The sequence below is a fragment of the Somniosus microcephalus genome, chromosome 1, assembly GCF_052327205.1.
Source record: "Somniosus microcephalus isolate GS21.2 chromosome 1, FLI_Smic_1.0, whole genome shotgun sequence".
In the NCBI taxonomy this organism is placed as follows: Eukaryota; Metazoa; Chordata; class Chondrichthyes; order Squaliformes; family Somniosidae; genus Somniosus; species Somniosus microcephalus.
Window position 1 is genome coordinate 216,619,591 of NC_140987.1, and position 20,744 is coordinate 216,640,334.

General features: G+C 42.7%; 1 protein-coding gene across 2 annotated transcripts in view; it reads left to right on the plus strand.

The window, feature by feature from the left end:
- tnpo1 (transportin 1) overlaps positions 1-20,744 on the plus strand; it is a 155,766-nt gene that overhangs the window by 63,832 nt on the left and 71,190 nt on the right. For both annotated transcript variants that reach the window (XR_015078660.1, XM_085990105.1), the window contains exons 10-13: positions 16,823-16,883; positions 17,054-17,222; positions 18,405-18,557; positions 19,490-19,715. Coding sequence is in view for 1 of the 2 variants with exons in the window: in XM_085990105.1 (XP_085846231.1) it covers positions 16,823-16,883; positions 17,054-17,222; positions 18,405-18,557; positions 19,490-19,715 (609 nt within the window). In the remaining variant the exon portion in view is untranslated. The remainder of the gene's footprint in view (positions 1-16,822; positions 16,884-17,053; positions 17,223-18,404; positions 18,558-19,489; positions 19,716-20,744) is intronic.

The following is a 20,744-nucleotide window of genomic DNA, read 5'->3' on the forward strand; positions in this document are numbered from 1 at the left end:
AGAGAGAGAGAATATCTTTGGTTAACAAAAATCTAAGAGATATGGGCGAAAGATATGGAGTTAGGTCGCAGATCAGCTATGCCCTCTAGTCCTAGACTCCCCAACCAGCGGAAATAGTTTCTCACTATTTATTTACCTTTTCTGTTCCCCTGAATATCTTGAAAACTTCGATCAGATCACCCGTAAATTCTAAGGAATACAACCCTAATTTGTGTAATTTCTCTTCGTAATTTAACCCTTGGAGTCCGGGTGTCATTCTGGTAAACCCTCCTGAACTCCCTCCAAGGCCAGTATATCCTTCCTGAGGTGCGGTGCCCAGAACTGCTCTCGGTACTCGAAGTGTGGTCTAACCAGGGTTTTGTATAGCTGTAGCAATACTTCTACCCCTTGTATTCTAGTCCTCTAGATATGAAGGCCAGCATTCCATTAGCCTTTTTGATTTATTTTCTATACCCGTTCATGACATTTTAATGATGTATGTAGCTGAACCCCAAGTCTCTTTGGACTTCCACTTTATAGCTTTTCATCATTTAGAAAGTACCTTGTTCTATCCTTTTTAGGTCCAAAGTAGATGACCTCATATTTGCCACAGTTTTGCCCATTCACTTAATCTGTCTATATTCCTTTGTAATTTTATGCTTTCATCTACACTGCCTACAATGCTGCTTATCTTTGTGTCATCGGCAAATTTGGATATATGACTTTCTATGCCATCATCTGTAGGTTAATAAATACTGTGAATTGTTGAGGCCCCAGCGCACATCCCTGTGGGGCACCACTCGTCACATCCTGCCAATTAGAGTACCTACTCATTATCCCTACTCTCAGTCTCCTGCCGCTCAACCAATTTCCTAACCAGGTCAATAATTTGCCTTAAATTCCATGGGCTTCTACTTTAGCTAAGTCTCTTATGTGGGACTTTAGCAAATGCCTTCTGGAAGTCCATATAAATAACATCCATAGACATTCCCCTGTCCGCTACTTTCGTCACCGTTGACAAATTTTTCAGTACTGTAGACATCCTCATTGTTCCACCACTTCCTTTTGTAGCCTTTTATTCCGCTTCTATGAAAATCAATTTAAAGTACGCATTTCATATCTCCACCATTCTTTCATCCTCTTGTTGTTTCGTACGACGGGAAAAGTTTATAATGGGATGTCTAGTTTGGCTATCCATTCCTTCGTCTCCTGAGATGCCGAGTGGAGAAATTAAATGCCTCCCGCAACAGATTTTGTGGGCAGGTTGATTGTGATGTTTTCCATAGTCTGGGACTCATGGCCAGTCACACTTCGGGTCGTCTCTCACCTTCCACTTGTGGAGCAGGTGGCTGCATTGCCCATGCCCTGTGCGGATTGGGTTGAACACTGTCCACGAGGGAGGTCGAAGCCAGGGACCTCTGCTGTTGGGTCAGTAATGAGGGGTTGGTTCTTTATGTTGCATGCGTCCCACGATTCTGTCCGTCTGGATAGTGGGTCGATACCAGTTGCATGAATATTGGCTGCTGTTTCCCAGAATGGCTGGCGCGATTTTAAGCACTTTCGTGGTGGGTTTTTTACGCCTTCGTGAATGAGAAGGTTGATGTTGCTCATGACTTGTTCCATCTCACGGAGCGTTGTGGCGAATGGCAAGCGGGGTAATGTGGGACATTATCCTGAGATTTTTTGAATTTCTAATTGGCCCTACAATTTAATTATTCTTTTACTTTGTGTTTATAAAATTCTTTTATTTTTCCTTTTGTCACCTACCAGTCTTTATTTATGTCCTCTCTTAGCTGTTCCAATCATTTTTGCTTCTCCTCAATATTTTCTATACTCAATTTGATTTTATTGGCCTTGTATTTGTCACGTGCCTCTAAGTTTCATTCTATTTTGAATTTCTTCACTCGTCCTAGGAACTCCAGCTTTTGCCGCACCACCTTTGCTACTTATGGAAATATGTCTAGTTTGTACCCAAAATATCTATTTGAATGTTTGAATATTTTCCATTATTTGTCCACTGTCATATATACCAGTTTTTCTTTTCCGTATATCTCTGCTAGTTCTTGGTTGAAATTGACTTTTTCCAGTCAAGCACTTCTATCTCTGACTGTTTCCACTCCTTTTCAATTTTTGTATTGAACCTAATTATGTTATGGTTGCTGTTTCCTAGATGATGTCCAGCCCTGTTTGCACCACATTACCTACATCCCCCCCCCCCCCCCCCCCCCCCCCCACTTCATTTCCTAGAACTAGATTTAGCACTGGCCCCTTTCATGTTGGACTAAAAACGTACTGTTCCAGAAAGCAGTATTGGGCACATTGTAGCAACCTCATCATCTTTGCTACTTGCATGACTTTGATCCCAGCCTATCTTTAGTTATCCAAAGTCACCACTTATTATGGCCCTGCTGCTCCTGTATTTTTTTTTTCTAAACCCCTCTTACTTTTATCTCATCACCACTATTTGGTCTATAATATACTCCCAATAAAGTACCCATTCCGCTTCGTATTCCTTTTAATCAAATAGATTCAGTGTTTCCACCATCCCCTACCACCTCTATATTGTAACGTTGTAATTGAATCTTTGATTAACACTACCGCCTTTCCTCACTTTTTATCTTACTCCTAAATATTTTTAACTAAGATTGTTCAGCTCCTGATCCTACTCTAGGCTAAACCACATCTCTGTTGCTCCTATTATATCATACACACCCTGTAGCCATTTTTGCCTCTAGCTCGCCAATGTTATTCACCGTATATTTTATGCATTTGTGTGTATATTTAAATCAAACGTGGTTGCTTGTCTGGCAATCTTAACATGTATTCGTATAGTCTATTTAACATAGAATAACCTCCCAATGTGCTTCACAATGGTGTAAGGAAAATATGGACATCAAGCTAAAGGAGGAGATACTAGACAGGGTGGCCGAAGTTTTGCTTAAAAAGGTGGTTTTCTGTAAAGGTAGTAAGAGTGCCAGGAATCCCAAAGTTTAAGAAGCCGTAGACTGTACCCACCTGACAATAGGTGCTCCCTTCATCAATGCCATCATCTATGTCAACAGGACAGAGTTGCATTTTCTCAGAGTGTCTAGCTAGTTTGACCAGTAGTACCACATTATGTAAATTTAATGTTTGCTAACCTGGCAGCTGCCCTGATACCTTCATGGTGTCCTTAATGCCAGCATTCTTTCACCCAGAAACAGTCTCTGAACGATGCAAACTATATTGTCCAGGCATAGCTGATGAGACCTGTGCACTTTCTCAGGACACCAGCTGAGCATTGCTATAACAGGATACATTCTACCACCAGAGCTATCAGAGAACATGCAGTTGGAATGTTGAACACACACTTCAGGTGCCTGGATCAATCTGAGTGCTACACAATACAATTTGGTTTGGGTCTCTGGGATTGTTAATGGTTTTCTAAATGCTGCACAACATTGAGGGCTTGGAGGAGGAAAGTACCCAAGGGCAGTGGGGTGTGGTAGCCAAAGGCGCAGTAAAAGCTTTAAGAAAATGCAGAGGTCAACCAACTGCAAGACATATTCGGGCTATTAAGACATTATATTGAAAGCCATATCTTGTTAACGTATCAGCAGTCCTGTATCTATCTTCATCTTTCTCAGCGCAAGAGATGCTATTGTTTTCACACCCTTCTATGTGCACTTCAATTCACACAGCTCCCTTTCATGCCACCTCGTCAAAGATAGATTCCAGTCATGTCGGTACGCGTCACTACTTCAGCCATTATTTTGTGTGTGTGTGTTGCTAATGTCACGATGTTTCCCTTTGGTAGCTAGTTTGTAACACTTGACTCTATACTAGTGCACCTCCTAGGTGTTACAGGCGTGGCTAAGGTGGCTGGCTACTGTGTATCTCCATAAAGCCTTTGGATTGAGGTGGCCCCTATCTTGGGACCCTTATCGAAGTTGGACCTGCTGCTGCATAGGCAGAGGGCACAGATATCCTTTTATCTCAAGAGAGAGTCAGTCCACCATGGCAGCATTCTTCACCAAATACAACTTATCAGCAAATCTAATGAAACTGGAGTGGGTTTTGCTAAGTTGTTCAACATCTCGTGGCTTTGCAAAATTGCTCATTGTTAATGGCGGACCAAACAATATACAAAATATCTGAGCCATTATTACTGTGCTGAGGGAATTCAGTCTTTTAAGTTTGGCCATTATTTCACACACCCAACTCTGGAACAACCAGGGAATAGGCTATTTTTGATCTTGTCTTGTGTAATGAGAGTTAATTAGTAATCATTATAAGGGATCCTCTGGGGAAGAGTGATCATAATATGGAATTTCACAGAGTTCGATGAGCGTGACACATTTAAATACGAAACTAGAGTATTAAACTTAAAGCCAATTACGTAGGTATGAGGGGCGAGTTGGCAAAGGTAGATTGGGAAATTAGATTAAAAGGTATGACGGTAGATAAGCAGTGGCAAACATTAAAGAAATCTATCATAATTCTCAACAAATATAACATTCCATTGAGAAATAAGCCATCCATGACTAACTAAAGAAGTTAAGGATAGCATTAGATTAAAAGGAAGAGGCTTATAATGTTGACAAGAAGAGTAGTAAGCCTGAGATTGGGAGAGTTTTAGAAACCAGCAAAGGATGACCAAAAAATTGATGGAGAGAAAAAATAGAATGAGAGTAAACTAACAAGAAATATATAAACAGATTGTAAGAACTTCTACATGTATGTAAAAAGGAAGAGAGTAGTGAAAATAAATGTGGGTCCCTTTAGAGGCTGAGACAAGAGAAGTTATAATGGTGAATAAGGAAATGGCAGAGATGATAAATATTTTGTATCTGTCTTCACAGGAGAAGACACAAAATACATACCGGAAATAGTGGGAAACCAAGGGTCTAATGAGTGTGGAACTTAAAGTAATATTAGTAAAGTACTGCAGAAATTAATGGGACTAAAAGCTGACAAATCCCCTGGACCTGATGGCCTACATCCTAGGGTTCTAAAAGAAGTGGCTACAGAGATAATAGATGCATTGGTTGTGATCTTCCAAAATTCCCTAGATTCTGGAATGGTCCCAGTGGATTGGAAGGTAGCAAATGTAACCCCACTATTCAAGAAAAGAGGGAGAGAGAAAACGGGGAACTACAGGCCAGTTAGCCTGGAATTCATTATAAAGGAAGTAGTAACAGGGCATTTAGAAAATCATAATATGATTAGGCAGAGTCAACATGGTTTAATGAAAAGGAAATGGTGTTTGACAAATCTTAGTTTTTTTTGAGGATGTAACTAGCAGGGTAGATAGATGTGGATGTAGCATATTTTGATTTTCAAAAGACATTCGGTAAGGTGCCACTTGAAAGGTTGTTACACAAGATAAAGGGCTCATGGGGTTGGGAATAATGTAGTAGCATGGAGAGAGGCTTGGTTAAAGGGCAGAAAATGGGAATAAACTGGTCATTTTCAGGTTGGCAGGCTGTAACTAGTGGGGTGCTGCAAGGGTCAGTGCTGGGGCCTCAGCTGTTTGCAATCTATTAATGACTTGGATGAATGGACCGAGTGTAATGTATCCACGTTTGCTGACAATACAAATCTAGGTGGGAAAGTAAGCTGTGATGGGGACACAAAGGCCGGAATTTTCTTTACCTTGGTGGGTCCGGTGTCCGTGGCAGGTCGCGACCCCACTGCTGGCTCCATCCCGCTGTAGAAAATGAACCTACCTTAATGGGGCCTATTAAGCCTGCCCAGTGTGTTACCTGGCCTAATGAGATGGGGTGGTGTGGTAAACCACTGTTATTGTTGTTCACTGTTGTTGCACACTGTTGTACCTATGCATGCCTCAGCATGTCTCTGCTGGCTCCGCCCCTGGCTCCACCCACAGGCCCAGGTATAAAGGTGACCGCTCTGCAGCCCCCTGCCTTCTTGGAACCCAGTCAACCACGAGAGGCATGCTCTGTTCTTTGCTAATAAAAGCCTTTAGTTACTCTCCTAACTCTCCGTCTTTTATGAGTAATTGATAGCGCATCAATTTTATTAGCAAAAACAAAATGTCGACAACAAACGCTGAGCAGCAGGCTGCTGCACCAAACGCTGAGCAGCAGGAGCTGCTGCGAGCCCTCAGACCAACATGCCTGGACCTAGACCCCCAAGAAGCGGGTTCGGCTACCAAATTCGCGCATTGGCTGCGTTGCTTCGAGGCCTACCTGCAAGCCTCAACTGTGACCCTGGACGAAAACAAGTTGGAAATCCTGCCCTCAAAGGTGAGCCACCAAGTTTATACAATAATCCAGGACGCGACGACCTACGCGGCGGCTATCGATCTGCTAAAAGGGCAATACGCACGCCCGGTAAATACGGTCTATGCCAGGCACCTCTTAAGATCCCGCAGACAGCAGCCCGGGGAATCGGTGGAGGCCTTCCTACGGGCACTACGGATACTCGGCCGAGGCTGCGATTGCAAAGAAGTATCAGCCGCAGCGCACACGGAGGGACTGATCCGAGATGCTTTCGTTGCGGGTCTAAGGTCCGACTACTCCCGGCAGAGACTGTTGGAAAAGGGAGAAATGGACCTGAGAAAGGCAGTGTCCCTCTCGCTCGACGCGGCCCACAGGAATATGGACGCCTTCTCCCCTAACCGCTCCGCAACGTGGACGCCACAACCTTGGGTCATGGGACCGCCACCTTCAACTGCTGCTGCAATGTCCAAGGCACAGAAATGTTATTTTTGTGGCCAGGCAAAACACCCCAGAGCACGCTGCCCGGCGAGAAATGCTACCTGCTCCGGCTGCGGGAAGAAAGGACACTATGTCAGTGCCTGCAAAGGTAAAACCGCTAACGCCAGCAGCGCCGCGTGCGAACCGTGGGGGCAGCCATCTTGTCCGCCATCTTGGGCTCCCCCAGCCGCGTGGGGATCGGGATCATGGGCGCCGCCATTTTGTCCGCCATCTTGGACGTCTCCAACTTCAACCACGGGGGACCCGGACTCAACCACCGCCTCATCTGACGACCACATCGACTCGCTCGACCATACGCTGGCCTCCGTGACGCTGGACCAATCTCTCCCTCATCAACTGTCCAGGTCCATGATGGACATTACGGTAAACGGCCGTGCCACTACCTGCCTTTTTGACAGCGGGAGCACGGAGAGCTTTATCCACCCCGACACGGTGCGCAGTTACTCTCTCCCGGTCCTGCCGACGCGCCATCGGATCTCTTTGGCTTCCAAAGCCCAGTCAGCGGACGTCGGTGGCTACTGTGTAGTGACCCTTTCAGTAAGGGGCACAGAATACAAAAATTTTAAACTCCTGGTCCTGCCCCATCTCTGCGCTGCCGTTCTACTGGGGTTGGATTTTCAGTGCCACCTTAAAAGTGTCACAGCGTACGGCGGACCCCTCCCCCCCCACTCACAGTCTGCAGCCAGCAGCTTTTAAATCGCCCGCCGCGCACCATTTGCAGCCTCGCCACCCTTAAAGTCCCCCCCCCCCCCCTCCTTGTTCGCTAACCTCACCCGCGACTGTAAGCCCATCGCTACCAAAAGCAGGCGTTACAGTGCCGGGGATAGGAGCTTTATTAAATCCGAGGTAGCGAGACTCCTGAAGGATGGGATTATTGAAAGTAGCACCAGCCCATGGCGAGCACAAGTGGTGGTAGTGAAGACTGGCGAAAAACAGCGCCTAGTTATTGACTACAGCCAGACGATCAATCGCTACACCCAGCTAGATGCATACCCACTCCCCCGCATATCTAACATGGTCAATCAGATAGCACAATACCGGGTGTTCTCGACGATTGATCTGAAGTCGGCATACCACCAGCTCACCATCAGGGCTGAGGACCGCCAGTACACAGCTTTTGAAGCTGACGGTTGTCTCTACCACTTCCTCAGCGTTCCCTTCGGCGTCACCAACGGGGTTTCAGTCTTCCAACGGGAGATGGACCGGATGGTTGACCAGAACGCGCTCCAGGCCACTTTCCCCTATCTAGACAACGTCACCATCTGCGGCCACGACCAGCAGGACCATGATGTTAATCTAGAGAAATTCCTCCGTACGGCCCATCGGTTGAACCTAACATACAACAAGGACAAATGTATGTTTCGTACCAAGCGCCTTGCCATTCTTGGCTGTGTAGTGGAGAACGGAGTCATCGGCCCCGACCCCGACAGGCTGCGCCCCCTTATGGAGCTCCCCCTCCCCCACTGCCAAAAAGCACTGAAGAGATGCCTAGGGTTTTTCTCTTACTATGCTCAGTGGGTGCCCAACTATGCGGACAAAGCCAGACCCCTCATCAAGTCCACCTCCTTCCCCCTGACAGCAGAGGCCTGTGCAGCCTTGTGGTGATTATTCTTTGTTTAGTAAGAAGTATTGTGATTGGTTGTTTGTTTCCTGCCTTGGGATATATGCTGTAATCTCATTGGTAGTTGATGTCATGTGATTTGTGGTGGCCATCTTAAATTCAGTTCTTTCCAGCCTTTAGTTGGGACTGGGTGTTGAAGATGTGCTACTGGATTTTTAAGTTAATAAAGCCTAGATTAGAAAGGCAAATCTATTCTTTATTTCAATTTATTAACTTTATGTCAGAATGGAGCGATATCTTCAACCAGAACGATTCAATGCTGACCCTAATTCTGCAGGAGTGGATGATAAATGGAAACATTGGTATTGTACATTTTAAAAACTTTTTGGCCGTGTTGGATCAAGAGTCTCTAAATAAGCTGAATATGCTGATCAACTACATTGCTCCGGATGTGTATAAGTATATTTTGGACTGTTAAACTTACGAAGTGGCTATTTCTACATTGGAAAAGATTTTTGTTAAACCAAAGAATGAGGTATTTGCACGTCACCTTCTATCTGCCCGTAGGCAGCAGGTGGGAGAATCTTTGGATACTTATTTACAAGCACTTCAGTGCCTTAGTGTTAACTGTAATTATAAGGCCGTGACGGCTGAAGAATATAAGGAAGAATCGGTACGGGATGCTTTTATTAATGGATTACTGTCTAGATCAATTTGTCAGCGGTTGTTAGAAAATAAGACTTTGGATCTTAAGAGTGCTTTTGAGCAAGCTTCTACATTGGATGTGGCTCAGAGAAGTTCGGATTCTTATGCTCTTTTTAATCGGCCTGTGACTGTGGTTTCGGCAGTTCCGGATGAAAAGGAATTATGTGGACTTAATAGGAGTGGTTTACTAGATTCTGAAACAGTTTCTACTTCAGCGGCTGTTGCCTCTAGGATTCAGAAGTGTTATTTTTGTGGGAACGTCCGGCACCCTCGTCTGAAGTGTCCTGCTCGGGAGGCTGTGTGTAGTAAATGCGGCAAGAGAGGTCATTACGCACGTGTGTAAATCATCAGGTTCAATTACCTCCTCTGTGACTATGCAGCCTTTAGATAGGGCGTTTATTGCATCAATTTCTGCTGCATTTGCTCATGGCCTAAACAAAGCTATAGTTACAGCCCAAGTTAATGGGTTGGAAGTGAAGGCCCTTATAGATACGGGCAGTACCGAGAGTTTTATAAGTCTTCAGTTTGCAAAGGAGAAGCATTTGAAAATTTCGCCTGTTTCCTATCCGGTGTGTATGGCTCAGACGACTCTCTTCACAAGTAGCTGGTTGTTGCCTTGTGAAATTGATTCTTCTAGGTAATACGTATACTGATATACGCCTATCTGTTTTGCCTAATCTCTGCGGATATTTTGATTGGTCATGATGTGCTTCAGTTACACGAGAGTCTCAGTCTTTCATTTGGAGGGACTAAGCCACCTTTATCTATTTGTGGATTAACCTCTTTATCCATTTCTCCATTATCACCTTTTTCCAATTTGATGCCGGATTGTAAGCCAATTGCTACCAAGTCAAGAAGGTATAGCAGTCAGGATAGAGAATTTATTAATTCTGAAGTTCAACGTCTCTTATTGGAAGGAATCATTGAACCTAGTTGTTCGCCTTGGCGGGCACAGGTAGTTGTCACGACTAACGAGAGACATAAGAAACGAATGGTGATAGACTATTCCCAAACTATTAATAGGTATACTCAATTAGATGCGTACCCTTTGCCTAAGATTGATGAGCTTATCAATAAAGTATCTCAGTATAAGGTTTTTAGCACTATTGACCTAAAGAGTGCTTATCATCAGATTCCTATTGTTAAGAAGGATCAACCATATACGGCCTTTGAGGCTGGTGGAAAGCTGTATCAGTTTTGCCGAATACCATTTGGTGTTACTAATGGTGTTGCTTGTTTTCAACGGGCAATGGATGCTTTTATAAGTGATAACTCTCTCTCTCTGACACCTTTTCATATTTAGATGACATCACGGTGTGTGGCAAATCAAGGGTGGAGCATGATTCTAATTTAGAAAGATTCCTTCAAGCTGCGGAAAAAGTTGGTTTAACTTTCAATAAAGAGAAGTGTACCTTTTCGACCACTGAGGTAAATCTACTGGGGTACATTATCTTGGGAAACAAGATTAAACCAGACCCAGAACGTCTGCGACCATTGATTGATTTACCTTGTCCTACTAATTCTAAGGCTTTGCAACGAGTTGTTGGACTGTTTTCTTACTATTCTAATTGGATTGCAAATTTTTCACAGAAGATCCGGCCTCTTATTCGGGTTACGACATGTCCTGGCCTCCCATGATAGAGGATGTGTTTTGCTAATTTTAAAAAGGATATCCTTGGAGCAGTTGTGCATTCTATTGATGAGCAGGTTCCTTTTGTGATTGAGACGGACGCTTCTGATTTTGCAATTGGGGCTACTCTGAACCAAAATGGAAGACCTGTGGCCTTTTTCTCACGTACCTTGAACAATAGTGAAAAAAGGCATTCTTCAATAGAGAAAGAGGCGTATGCAATAGTAGAAGCACTGCGTAAATGGAGACATTATCGGGGCGACATTTTACGTTGGTAACTGATCAAAAGTCTGTGTCCTTTATGTTTGATGTCAAACATTTTGGAAAGATTAAGAATGATAAAATAATGAGGTGGAGGATTGAGTTGGCATGTTACCATTTTGATATAGTTTATCGTCCGGGGAAGGATAACGTTGCTGCTGATGCGCTGTCGAGGGCTTATTGTTCTGTGATTCACGGAGATACGCTTATTAATCTTCACAATGCCTTATGCCATCCTGGGGTTACGAGGATGATACACTTCGTACGCAGTAAGAATTTGCCCTTTTCAGTTGAAGACGTCAAGCGGATGACGTCATCATGTTCTATCTGTGCTCTGTGTAAACCGAATTTCTTTAAGCCTCAACGAGCTCATCTTATAAAGGCTACTTCTCCTTTTTGAACGTTTGAGCGTCGATTTCAAGGGGCCTCTTCCTTCAACTACTCAAAACCGATATATATTTACTGTTGTGGATGAGTTTTCAAGGTTCCCTTTTGCTTTTCCTTGCGCAGATGTATCAGCTGCTACAGTTATCAAATGTCTGACTCAACTTTTTGTCATCTTTGGGATGCCTGCGTATATCCATTCGGACCAGGGAAGTTCTTTTATGTCTTCCCAGTTGAAGGAATACCTTCAGAGTCGGGGAATTTCTACTAGCAGAACTATCCCGTATAATCCCCAGGGTAATGGACAGTGCGAACGATACAATGGGGTGATCTGGAAGGCAGTTATGTTGGCTTTGACATCCCGGAACCTTAAGAATACACAGTGGGAAATGGTACTGCCTGATGCCCTGCATTCCATTAGATCATTGCTTTCAACGGCTACTAATGTGACCCCCCATGAAAGGCTCTTTAACTATCCGCGGAGATCTACTACAGGATATTCGGTACCTTCATGGCTTACTATGCAGGGACCTGTGCTGCTTCGACACCATGTTAGATTGTCAAAATATGATCCTTTAGTGGAGGAGGTGGAGCTGTTGGAGGCAAATTCCTAATATGCTCATATTCGATTCCAAGATGGGAAAGAAAGTACCGTTTCAATTAAAGACTTGGCTCCTTGTGGCCAGCCCTCTTCTGAGGATATTAACAATAGTCATGATTCAGATAATGTGGATGCTGTTACAGATACTACGAATATTTCCAATCCGACTGCAGATAATTATACTTCTATTAGTCAGCCCTCGATGGATGTTCATGACCGTCCCAGTTTACCTCCTGATGGGATTTCTAATCTGGAAACCGTTGAAAATCGGGATATGGATAGCCTTCCTGCAGAAGATACTTCTGTGTCTCCTGGTGTGGGAGGGCAAGGAATTTCACCAAGGTTAAGAAGGTCGACACGAACAAGATATCCGGTCGACCAATTGAAAATGGACTTTTAAATTGATAGTAATGTTTTAAAATTGTTGAAATATATTGTTTTAGCTGAGAGATACTTAATACTTATGTGCAATGTTACTATTTGTTGTTGCTCACTTAGTATTGTGTCATGTTGAATAGTTTTATTTTGTCTGTGCATAGTTTTAGTTGTAAATAATTAATTATAAATTGTGAAGGTTATTTAGGTTGGAGTATATTTTAAAAGGAGGGGTGAATGTGGTGATTATTCTTTATGTTTAGTAAGAAGTATTGTGATTGGTTGTTTGTTTCCTGCCTTGGGATATATGCTGTAATCTCATTGGTAGTTGATGTCATGTGATTTGTGGTGGCCATCTTAAATTCAGTTCTTTCCAGCCTTTAGTTGGGACTGGGTGTTGAAGATGTGCTACCGGATTTTTAAGTTAATAAAGCCTAGATTAGAAAGGCAAATCTATTCTTTATTTCAAGCCTTCACTCTCATAAAAAGAGATATTGCGAGGGCCACGATGCACGCAGTGGATGAGTCCATCACTTTCCAAGTGGAGAGCGACGCATCCGACTTTGCCCTAGCTGCAACCCTTAACCAGGTGGGGAGACCCGTGGCCTTTTTCTCAAGGACCCTCCAGGGCCCCGAGATTCGACACTCCTCTGTCGAAAAGGAGGCCCAGGCCATTGTGGAAGCTGTGCGACATTGGAGGCATTACCTGGCCGGAAAACGATTTACCCTGCTCACTGACCAGCGTTCAGTAGCTTTTATGTTTAATAATAAGCAGAGGGGCAAAATCAAGAACGACAAGATCTTGAGGTGGAGAATCGAACTCTCCACCTACAATTACGATATCTTGTACCGGCCCGGGAAACTCAATGAGCCCCCAGATGCCCTATCACATGGTACATGCGCCAACGCGCAGGTTGATAGACTGAAGACCCTCCACAATGACCTCTGCCACCCGGGGGTCACCAGGTTTTTTCACTTCATCAAATCCCGTAACCTGCCCTACTCCATCGAGGAGGTCAGGACCATGACCAGGAACTGCCAAATCTGTGCCGAGTGCAAACCGCATTTTTATAGGCCAGACAGAGCAAGCCTGATCAAAGCCACGCGCCCTTTTGAACGGCTGAGCGTCGATTTTAAAGGGCCCCTCCCCTCCTCTGACCGCAATGTGTACTTCCTCAACATAATTGACGAGTACTCCCGTTTCCCGTTTGCCATCCCTTGCTAAGACATGACCAGTACCACGGTCATTAAATGTCTGAATGACCTCGTCGCCTTGTTCGGTTTCCCTAGCTATATTCATAGCGACAGGGGCTCATCTTTTATGAGCGACAAACTTCGTCAGTAACTGCTCGCGAGAAGTATTGCTACAAGCAGGACCACCAGCTACAACCCCCGGGGGAATGGCCAGGTGGAAAGGGAGAATGCGACGGTCTGGAAGGCAGTCCTTTTAAACTTGAAATCTAAGGGCCTTCCGACCTCTCGCTGGCAGGAGGTCCTCCCTGCGGCGCTCCATTCCATTCTGTCACTGCTCTGTACAGCCACCAATGCCACCCCTCATGAGAGAATGTTCTCCTTCCCCAGGAAGTCCACATCGGGGATCTCGTTACCGACATGTCTGACTTCTCCAGGACCCGTCCTACTGCGGAAGCACGCGAGGTCCCATAAGACGGACCCCCTGGTCGAGAGGGTGAGCCTCCTCCATGCCAACCCTCAGTATGCTTACGTGGTGTACCCAGAAGGGCGGGAGGACACAGTCTCCATACGAGACCTCACACCTTCGGGTGCTCCCGAAACACCACCTTCGCCACCCACCACTACCCACGCCTACCCCCAGTACGCTTACGTAGCGTACCCGGACGGGCGGGAGGACACAGCCTCCACACGAGATCTCGCACCTTCGGGTGCCCCTGAAACACTACCATTGCCATCCACCACTACCCACAACCCAACCCCGCTAGACGGCATGCCGCAGCCCCAGGACCCGTCATTGACCACCCAACCACTCAATGAGACGCCTGATTCAACGTTGGATGCTGCACCATCACCGCCGCCACCACGACGATCAGGACGGCATACAAGGCCACCTGATAGACTTACTTACACGAACCTTTAGTACACTTCACCCCGCCGGACTCAATTTTAAACAAGGGGTGAATGTGGTAAACCACTGTTATTGTTGTTCACCGTTGTTGTTGTTGCACACTGTTGTACCTATGCATGCCTCAGCATGTCTCTGCTGGCTCCGCCCCTGGCTCCACCCACAGGCCCAGGTATAAAGGTGATCGCTCTGCAGCCCCCTGCCTTCTTGGAACCCAGTCAACCACGAGAGGCATGCTCTGTTCTTTGCTAATAAAAGCCTTTAGTAACTCTCCGTCTTTTATGAGTAATTGATAGCGCATCAGGTGGGTCTGGTGATGTTTTCAGCCGGGATCCTTAAAGGGACCATGGCCACATTAAACTTAAAATTTAATCTAATGTAGTGGGTGTTAAATCTTTACTCTACAATAATATAGTAAAAGTTATGAGTGACAGAAATATTTAAATAATATCATTAAGAAATATGATCAAGAATATAATTTTAAAAATACATTAATTGGGAAGTTATTGGTGCTTTATTTATAAATCTATAGAATTTTGTATCAGTAACTTGTACAAATAAAACGTGTGTGTATAGGTAATATATAAAATTAAGCAGATTTTAAATGTAATTTGAAGTGAGAGAACCTCTGCAGAAATTCACCCTAAAGTCTCAGACTGAAAAATTAAATTAGTCCTATTCAGGGACTAAAAGCAAATTGAACCAGTGGAATGAGTGATGAGAATGAAATTGTTATGGTTGATGACTTGATTTAATGTGTAGCTAGACAATCACTGTATACTGAGAAAAACCTGACCAGAAACAACACACATTTATATATTTATTTATATGGTGTATGTCAATTTTTATAGTGCAGATCAATTCACTGTAATTACTATTGAGTTGAAAGGCAATAGCTGAGAATGGCCAGTGGAAAATGTATTTCTCTCACCATCCAGGGTAGCACTTCCATCCCTTCAGGAATTTATGAATTAACATTTTCCAGTGGCTCTTCAAGTAGAACAGAATCTCCCATCAGTCTATTAGCTGATGTAATCAACATGTTTTTATTTTGGTTTGCTTTCCATGCTGTCGAGTAATCAGCTGGAGCAATGGCCACGGAACTCATGCCTCAGGTTGACAGACGTGGTTCCCGAGCTGTGTGAATCCCGTGGCTATGCAGGGAAATTTAAAATAAGTGAAGAAAGGTTCTTGAGTGCCTGTCAGCTACCTGATCAATTGGGTCCCCCGCCACTGGCAGTCGGGTCGGCTTGAAATGACAGACGCGTCTGTGGGAAAGGCGCGCAGGAGCAAGATGACAGCGGGTTCTCAACCCGCTGTCAAAAATAACAACTTTCCCACCTGACCCACCACCGATCGCGCCTGCTACCACCCTGGAAAATTCAGCCCAAAGAGTCTGCAAAGGGATATAGACAGGTTAAGTGAGTGGGCAAGAAGGTGGCAGATGAAGTATAATGTGAGGAAATGTGAGATTATTCACTTTGGTAGGAAGAATAGAAAAACAGAATGTTTTTAAATGGTGAGAAACTATTAAATGTTGGTGTTCATAGGGATTTAGGTGTCCTCGTATAGGAAACACAAAGTTAATATGCAGGTTCAGGAAGCAATTAGGAAGGCAGCTATAATATGTTGGCCTTTTATTGCAAGGGGTTGCAGTACAAGAGTAAGACAGTCTTGCTGCCATTGTACAGGGCTTTGGTGAGACCACACCTGGAGTACTGTGTAAAGCTTTTGTCTCTACCTAGGGAAGGACATACTTGCCTTAGAGGGGGTGCAACAAAGGTTCACTAGATTGATTCCTGGAATGAGAGGGTTGTCCTGTGAGGAGAGATTGAGTAGAATGGGCCTAGTCTCTGGAGTTTAGAAGACTGAGATGATCTCATTGAAGCATAAGATTCTGAGGGGGCTTGACCGGGTAGATGCGGAGAGGCTGAGGGGGCATAGTCTCAGGATAAGGGGTCGGCCATTTAGGATTGAGCTGAGGAGAAATTTCTTCACTCAGGATTGTGATTCTTTGGAATTCTCTACCCCAGAGGGCTGTGGAAGCTCAGCCGTTGAGTATGTTCAAGGCTGAGATCGATTAGATTTTTGGACTCTTGAGGGATATGGGGACCGGGTGGGAGAGTGGAGTTGAGGTCGAAGATCAGCCATGATCTTATTGAATGGCGGAGCAGGCTCGATGTGCCTTATGGCCTACTCCTCCTATTTCTTGTACTTTTCTGACCTTAAAAACATAATATTCATGGGAGCAAACTCCTGTAATGCCACTAGTATTGGGAACTGGCTCTGCAAGGTCACTGATCAGCACAGAGGTTTTTTTCATCTTAGATAACTAACTTATCTAGTACTTCTACACAGATTTCAAAATTGTTTGATATTGTGTATGCTATAAAATTGATAGCAATTTAGTATCTGTTACAATGAATACTTGAAGAAAATACTTAATCATGCTGAACTCTGCATATAATCAAACAAAATTTGACTTGAGCAAATTTGTTAATTTCAGGTTAATACCTGTCCTTGTGAATGGAATGAAATATTCAGAAATTGATATTATTCTTCTTAAGGTGAGTTAAATTGTTTATGTCTGAGTTTTATTTCTCCAAAGTGTAAACTGTAATTTTTGAAGTAGATTGTAGTTAATTTACTAGCAGTCTATATGCTATGTCATATGAGAGTGAAGTTATCTTAAGGTTAAAAAATAAATATCAATTAACTACTAAACTTTCTTTTTCAGGGCGATGTTGAGGAAGATGAAGCTGTTCCTGACAATGAGCAGGATATTAAACCTCGCTTTCACCGCTCTCGAACCGTTGCTCAGCAGCATGAAGAGGATGGAATTGGTGAAGAGGAGGAGGAGGATGATGATCTTGATGATGATGATACTATTTCTGATTGGAATTTAAGTATGTTTAAATGAGAATGCTGCTTATTAATTTGATTTTTTTTCCATTCCGCATACCTTATTGACCAATATTAAATTCTATTCTGGTTTAAATAAAATTCTTTTAGGATTATGTCCAAGACAAATGTTAATGTAGGCACGCAATATAAGGAATGATGTACAGTATATTCATTTGTTTTAGCAAATGGTTGGCAAGGAGTGGTGGGGATGGTGCAGTATTATGATTCTGAGCAGATAGTTAACATTGCAGGTAAACTGATCATAATGCTGTAACACTGAGAACCCCCTCAACCTCCATCAGCATAGTGCATCTGTTTTATTCTGTAGATGTAGTGTTTTAAAAAGGATGGAATTGATGCAATCTATATGGCTCAAAAACACATTGCTTGTACTTAACTGTGGAGCAACATTTGCCATGAACTAGTATTTGGGTTTGCACTTATGTCTGTTTTTGTCTGACACAACATTTACTGAGAAGTAAAATCAGTACTTTTATTGCAGTGCATCACTATTGTAGAAAACAGCTGTACAAAGTTTTGGGAATAATGGAAAAAATGGATGCTCTATGAACTATTAAGTTTGATGTAATATTGTCTGAATCAAAATACTAACTCTATTACAAAAAGGCTATGTCAGATGAAATAATAGTTTGTGGATTAAATGGGTGCCTAATGAAAATCACAGTTATATCAGAAGGTATCAAATCTCAGTAATGTTGCATAATACTCCCAAGCCTCCCTTCTAATGAATGGAATCTCTCTATTTTTCTATTTTTTTTCTCTGTCAGAGGCCCACCACCATTTCAATACAGCAAAGGATGGACAATAGCACCATGACCGCAATGCCCACATCCTGAAAGCAAATAAAATAAAAACATGTTTGTTCTGGAAGGGATGGATAATAGCATTAACTACTTTTCCCTGACAGTCTATTTGAATTATTGCTACTCTAGAGGTGGGGGAAAATGAGGAAATTCCTCTGATCTTGGTCTTGTTAATTTTTTGTTTGTCCTTCATTCTGGTTTAAATAACTGCTTTTCAAGATTTTAAAGACCCAGATAATGTGGCCACAATTGTTTTTTGTCCAATTAAGTTAATATCCACTCGGAGGATCTTAAACTTATAAGAACATACAAGAGAATGTATTTAAGGGAAATGTAACATCAATATATTGTATTCTTTAGGAAAGTGTTCTGCTGCTGCATTGGATGTGCTAGCTAATGTTTTCCGGGATGAATTGTTGCCACACATTCTGCCACTGCTGAAGGAGCTGCTATTTCACCCAGATTGGGTGGTGAAGGAGTCTGGAATTCTGGTGCTTGGAGCTATTGCCGAAGGTTGGTGGAAGATTGAGTACTGGAAAAATTAAATGACACGTTTGTTAAAATAAAAAAAAATTCCCATTCCACAAGGTGTAAACTTTGAATCTCCTAATTTGATATGCAGAAACTTAATTTCTAGAGGGCATAAGCTTGTGTTCAGTGGAAGCTCATTTATACTCAAAAAAAAAAAAAAAAAGTTACGACAAAGGTGGTGTTTTAGATTCTCAACTGATCCTTGTAAGTGTGAGACATGCATTTTAAGTTGAATTGTAGTGCCTTTCCATGAATGAGAAGAAATTAGTGGGCGAGTTACCTTGAAATCTTGTCAAAAAATTGTATCCCCAACATATTATCAGTTTAACATTGGTATGTAGGTCATCTGCCTTGGATGTGACGTGTAGCGTAAGGAATCATAATGGAGGCAATAGGAATGTAAAATGTTATATTATGTTTGTTACTCGTTAGCTGTAACTTGGCTTACAAGCATCTCTTTCAGTAACTGTATTGCAATTAACTTTGAGGATAACCCCTTTGTCTTGACATAATTAATGTTTAATCAAATTATAATTATAACATCTTGCTACAAGAAATGTGCATTTAACTCTTGAATGTTTAAAATTAGAAAGTGGTACAAATTATTTTGCTTAAAATCGAGAGGTTGGTGGATATGACTACAGATTTTTTGCTGCAATTCTTGATGTCCTCTGAGCTAGGGGAGTTGCTGAGTGAAGGTTAAGCTATTGCTCCACAGAGGAACAATAACATACATGATGCTGCATAGTTAATAGTGTGTAAGGCCTGGGAAGGTTACAAGTTGTTTGCATGTTGGAAAGAGAATACTAGAAATGTTCAGAATTTTTTTTGATACTTGTGTACTACACATTTTTCTGTAGAGCAGTCTTGAGTTGATTTACCAAAAGTTTTATATATTTAACTTTGTTTTATAGGCTGTATGCAGGGTATGATCCCTTACCTGCCAGAGCTTATCCCTCACCTTATTCAGTGCCTCTCTGACAAGAAAGCTCTTGTGCGTTCTATAACCTGTTGGACACTCAGCCGCTATGCACATTGGGTAGTAAGTCAGCCCCCAGATACCTATTTGAAGCCATTAATGACTGAACTGCTGAAGCGTATCTTGGACAGCAATAAAAGAGTGCAAGAGGCTGCCTGCAGGTTTGTTACTGGATAACATTTTGGGATGTCATTACAAATTTTTTGGATGGCTTTGTAGGTTTTATATCCTAATAATACTGTTGTGCAAATGATAAGTATGTAGATTTCGGCAACGTTCAGAAGTCTGAGACATAACAAATGAATACTTGGTCAGTTGTAAATGTTTAATGTATTCATATTGTAAAAGTTTAATGTATCCATATTGTCTCAACTAATTGATTTTCCAAGAGCACTATTTCTTGTTTCACTATGCAATGTTTGGTTGCAAAGTCCTTTGGAACCATCAACTTACTTATGAAAATGCAAGGATTAAGGACACTCCAGCAACAGTCTTTACATGCCTATGTCTTAAACTGGGAATCAGTTTAATTAGTTCATTTTATTCCATTGCTACAGATTTAGTATTTCAACATCTAATTTGTGTATTTTAATTTCAGATGTTAGGATTATGATCAGACATACCCCATGATATTCAGTACAAAAGATTAAGATAAATATCGATACTGGTAGAAATGCTGTCAAGCCAGCAGTTTGTGAACCTTTTTGTTTTAACTAGAAGGGTGCTTTGATATGTACATCTAAATAATATGGCCATGAATTTCCAACCTGAGGCTTCCTGCGGGCGGATGCCTCCGTTTGGAGAAAAATCTACGAACTTACCTACTGGTTCCGTAGATCCCGAGGCTTGCGATCGTGGGCCTCGCCTCTTCGAAATGCGCAGAGGCCCAGCTATTCCAGGGGCATCGCCCCTGGGATCACATGGGCCAGGCGAATCAATAGAAGAAGGGAATCCCCCCATCATCCTTTTTGACAGTTCCGTACAGACAGGACTGTCAAAAGTATGAATGGGGATCACATTTAAAAACCCACTAAAACATTAAAAAAAAAAATAATTACATATTTAAAATTAATTAAAATGCCATTTAATTAAATATATTAAACAAATTAAATTTTTTGAAAAAAATAAATGTTTTTACGGGGTGAAAAATAAACTTTTTAAAGAGTTTTTAATTTATAAATTAGTGATCA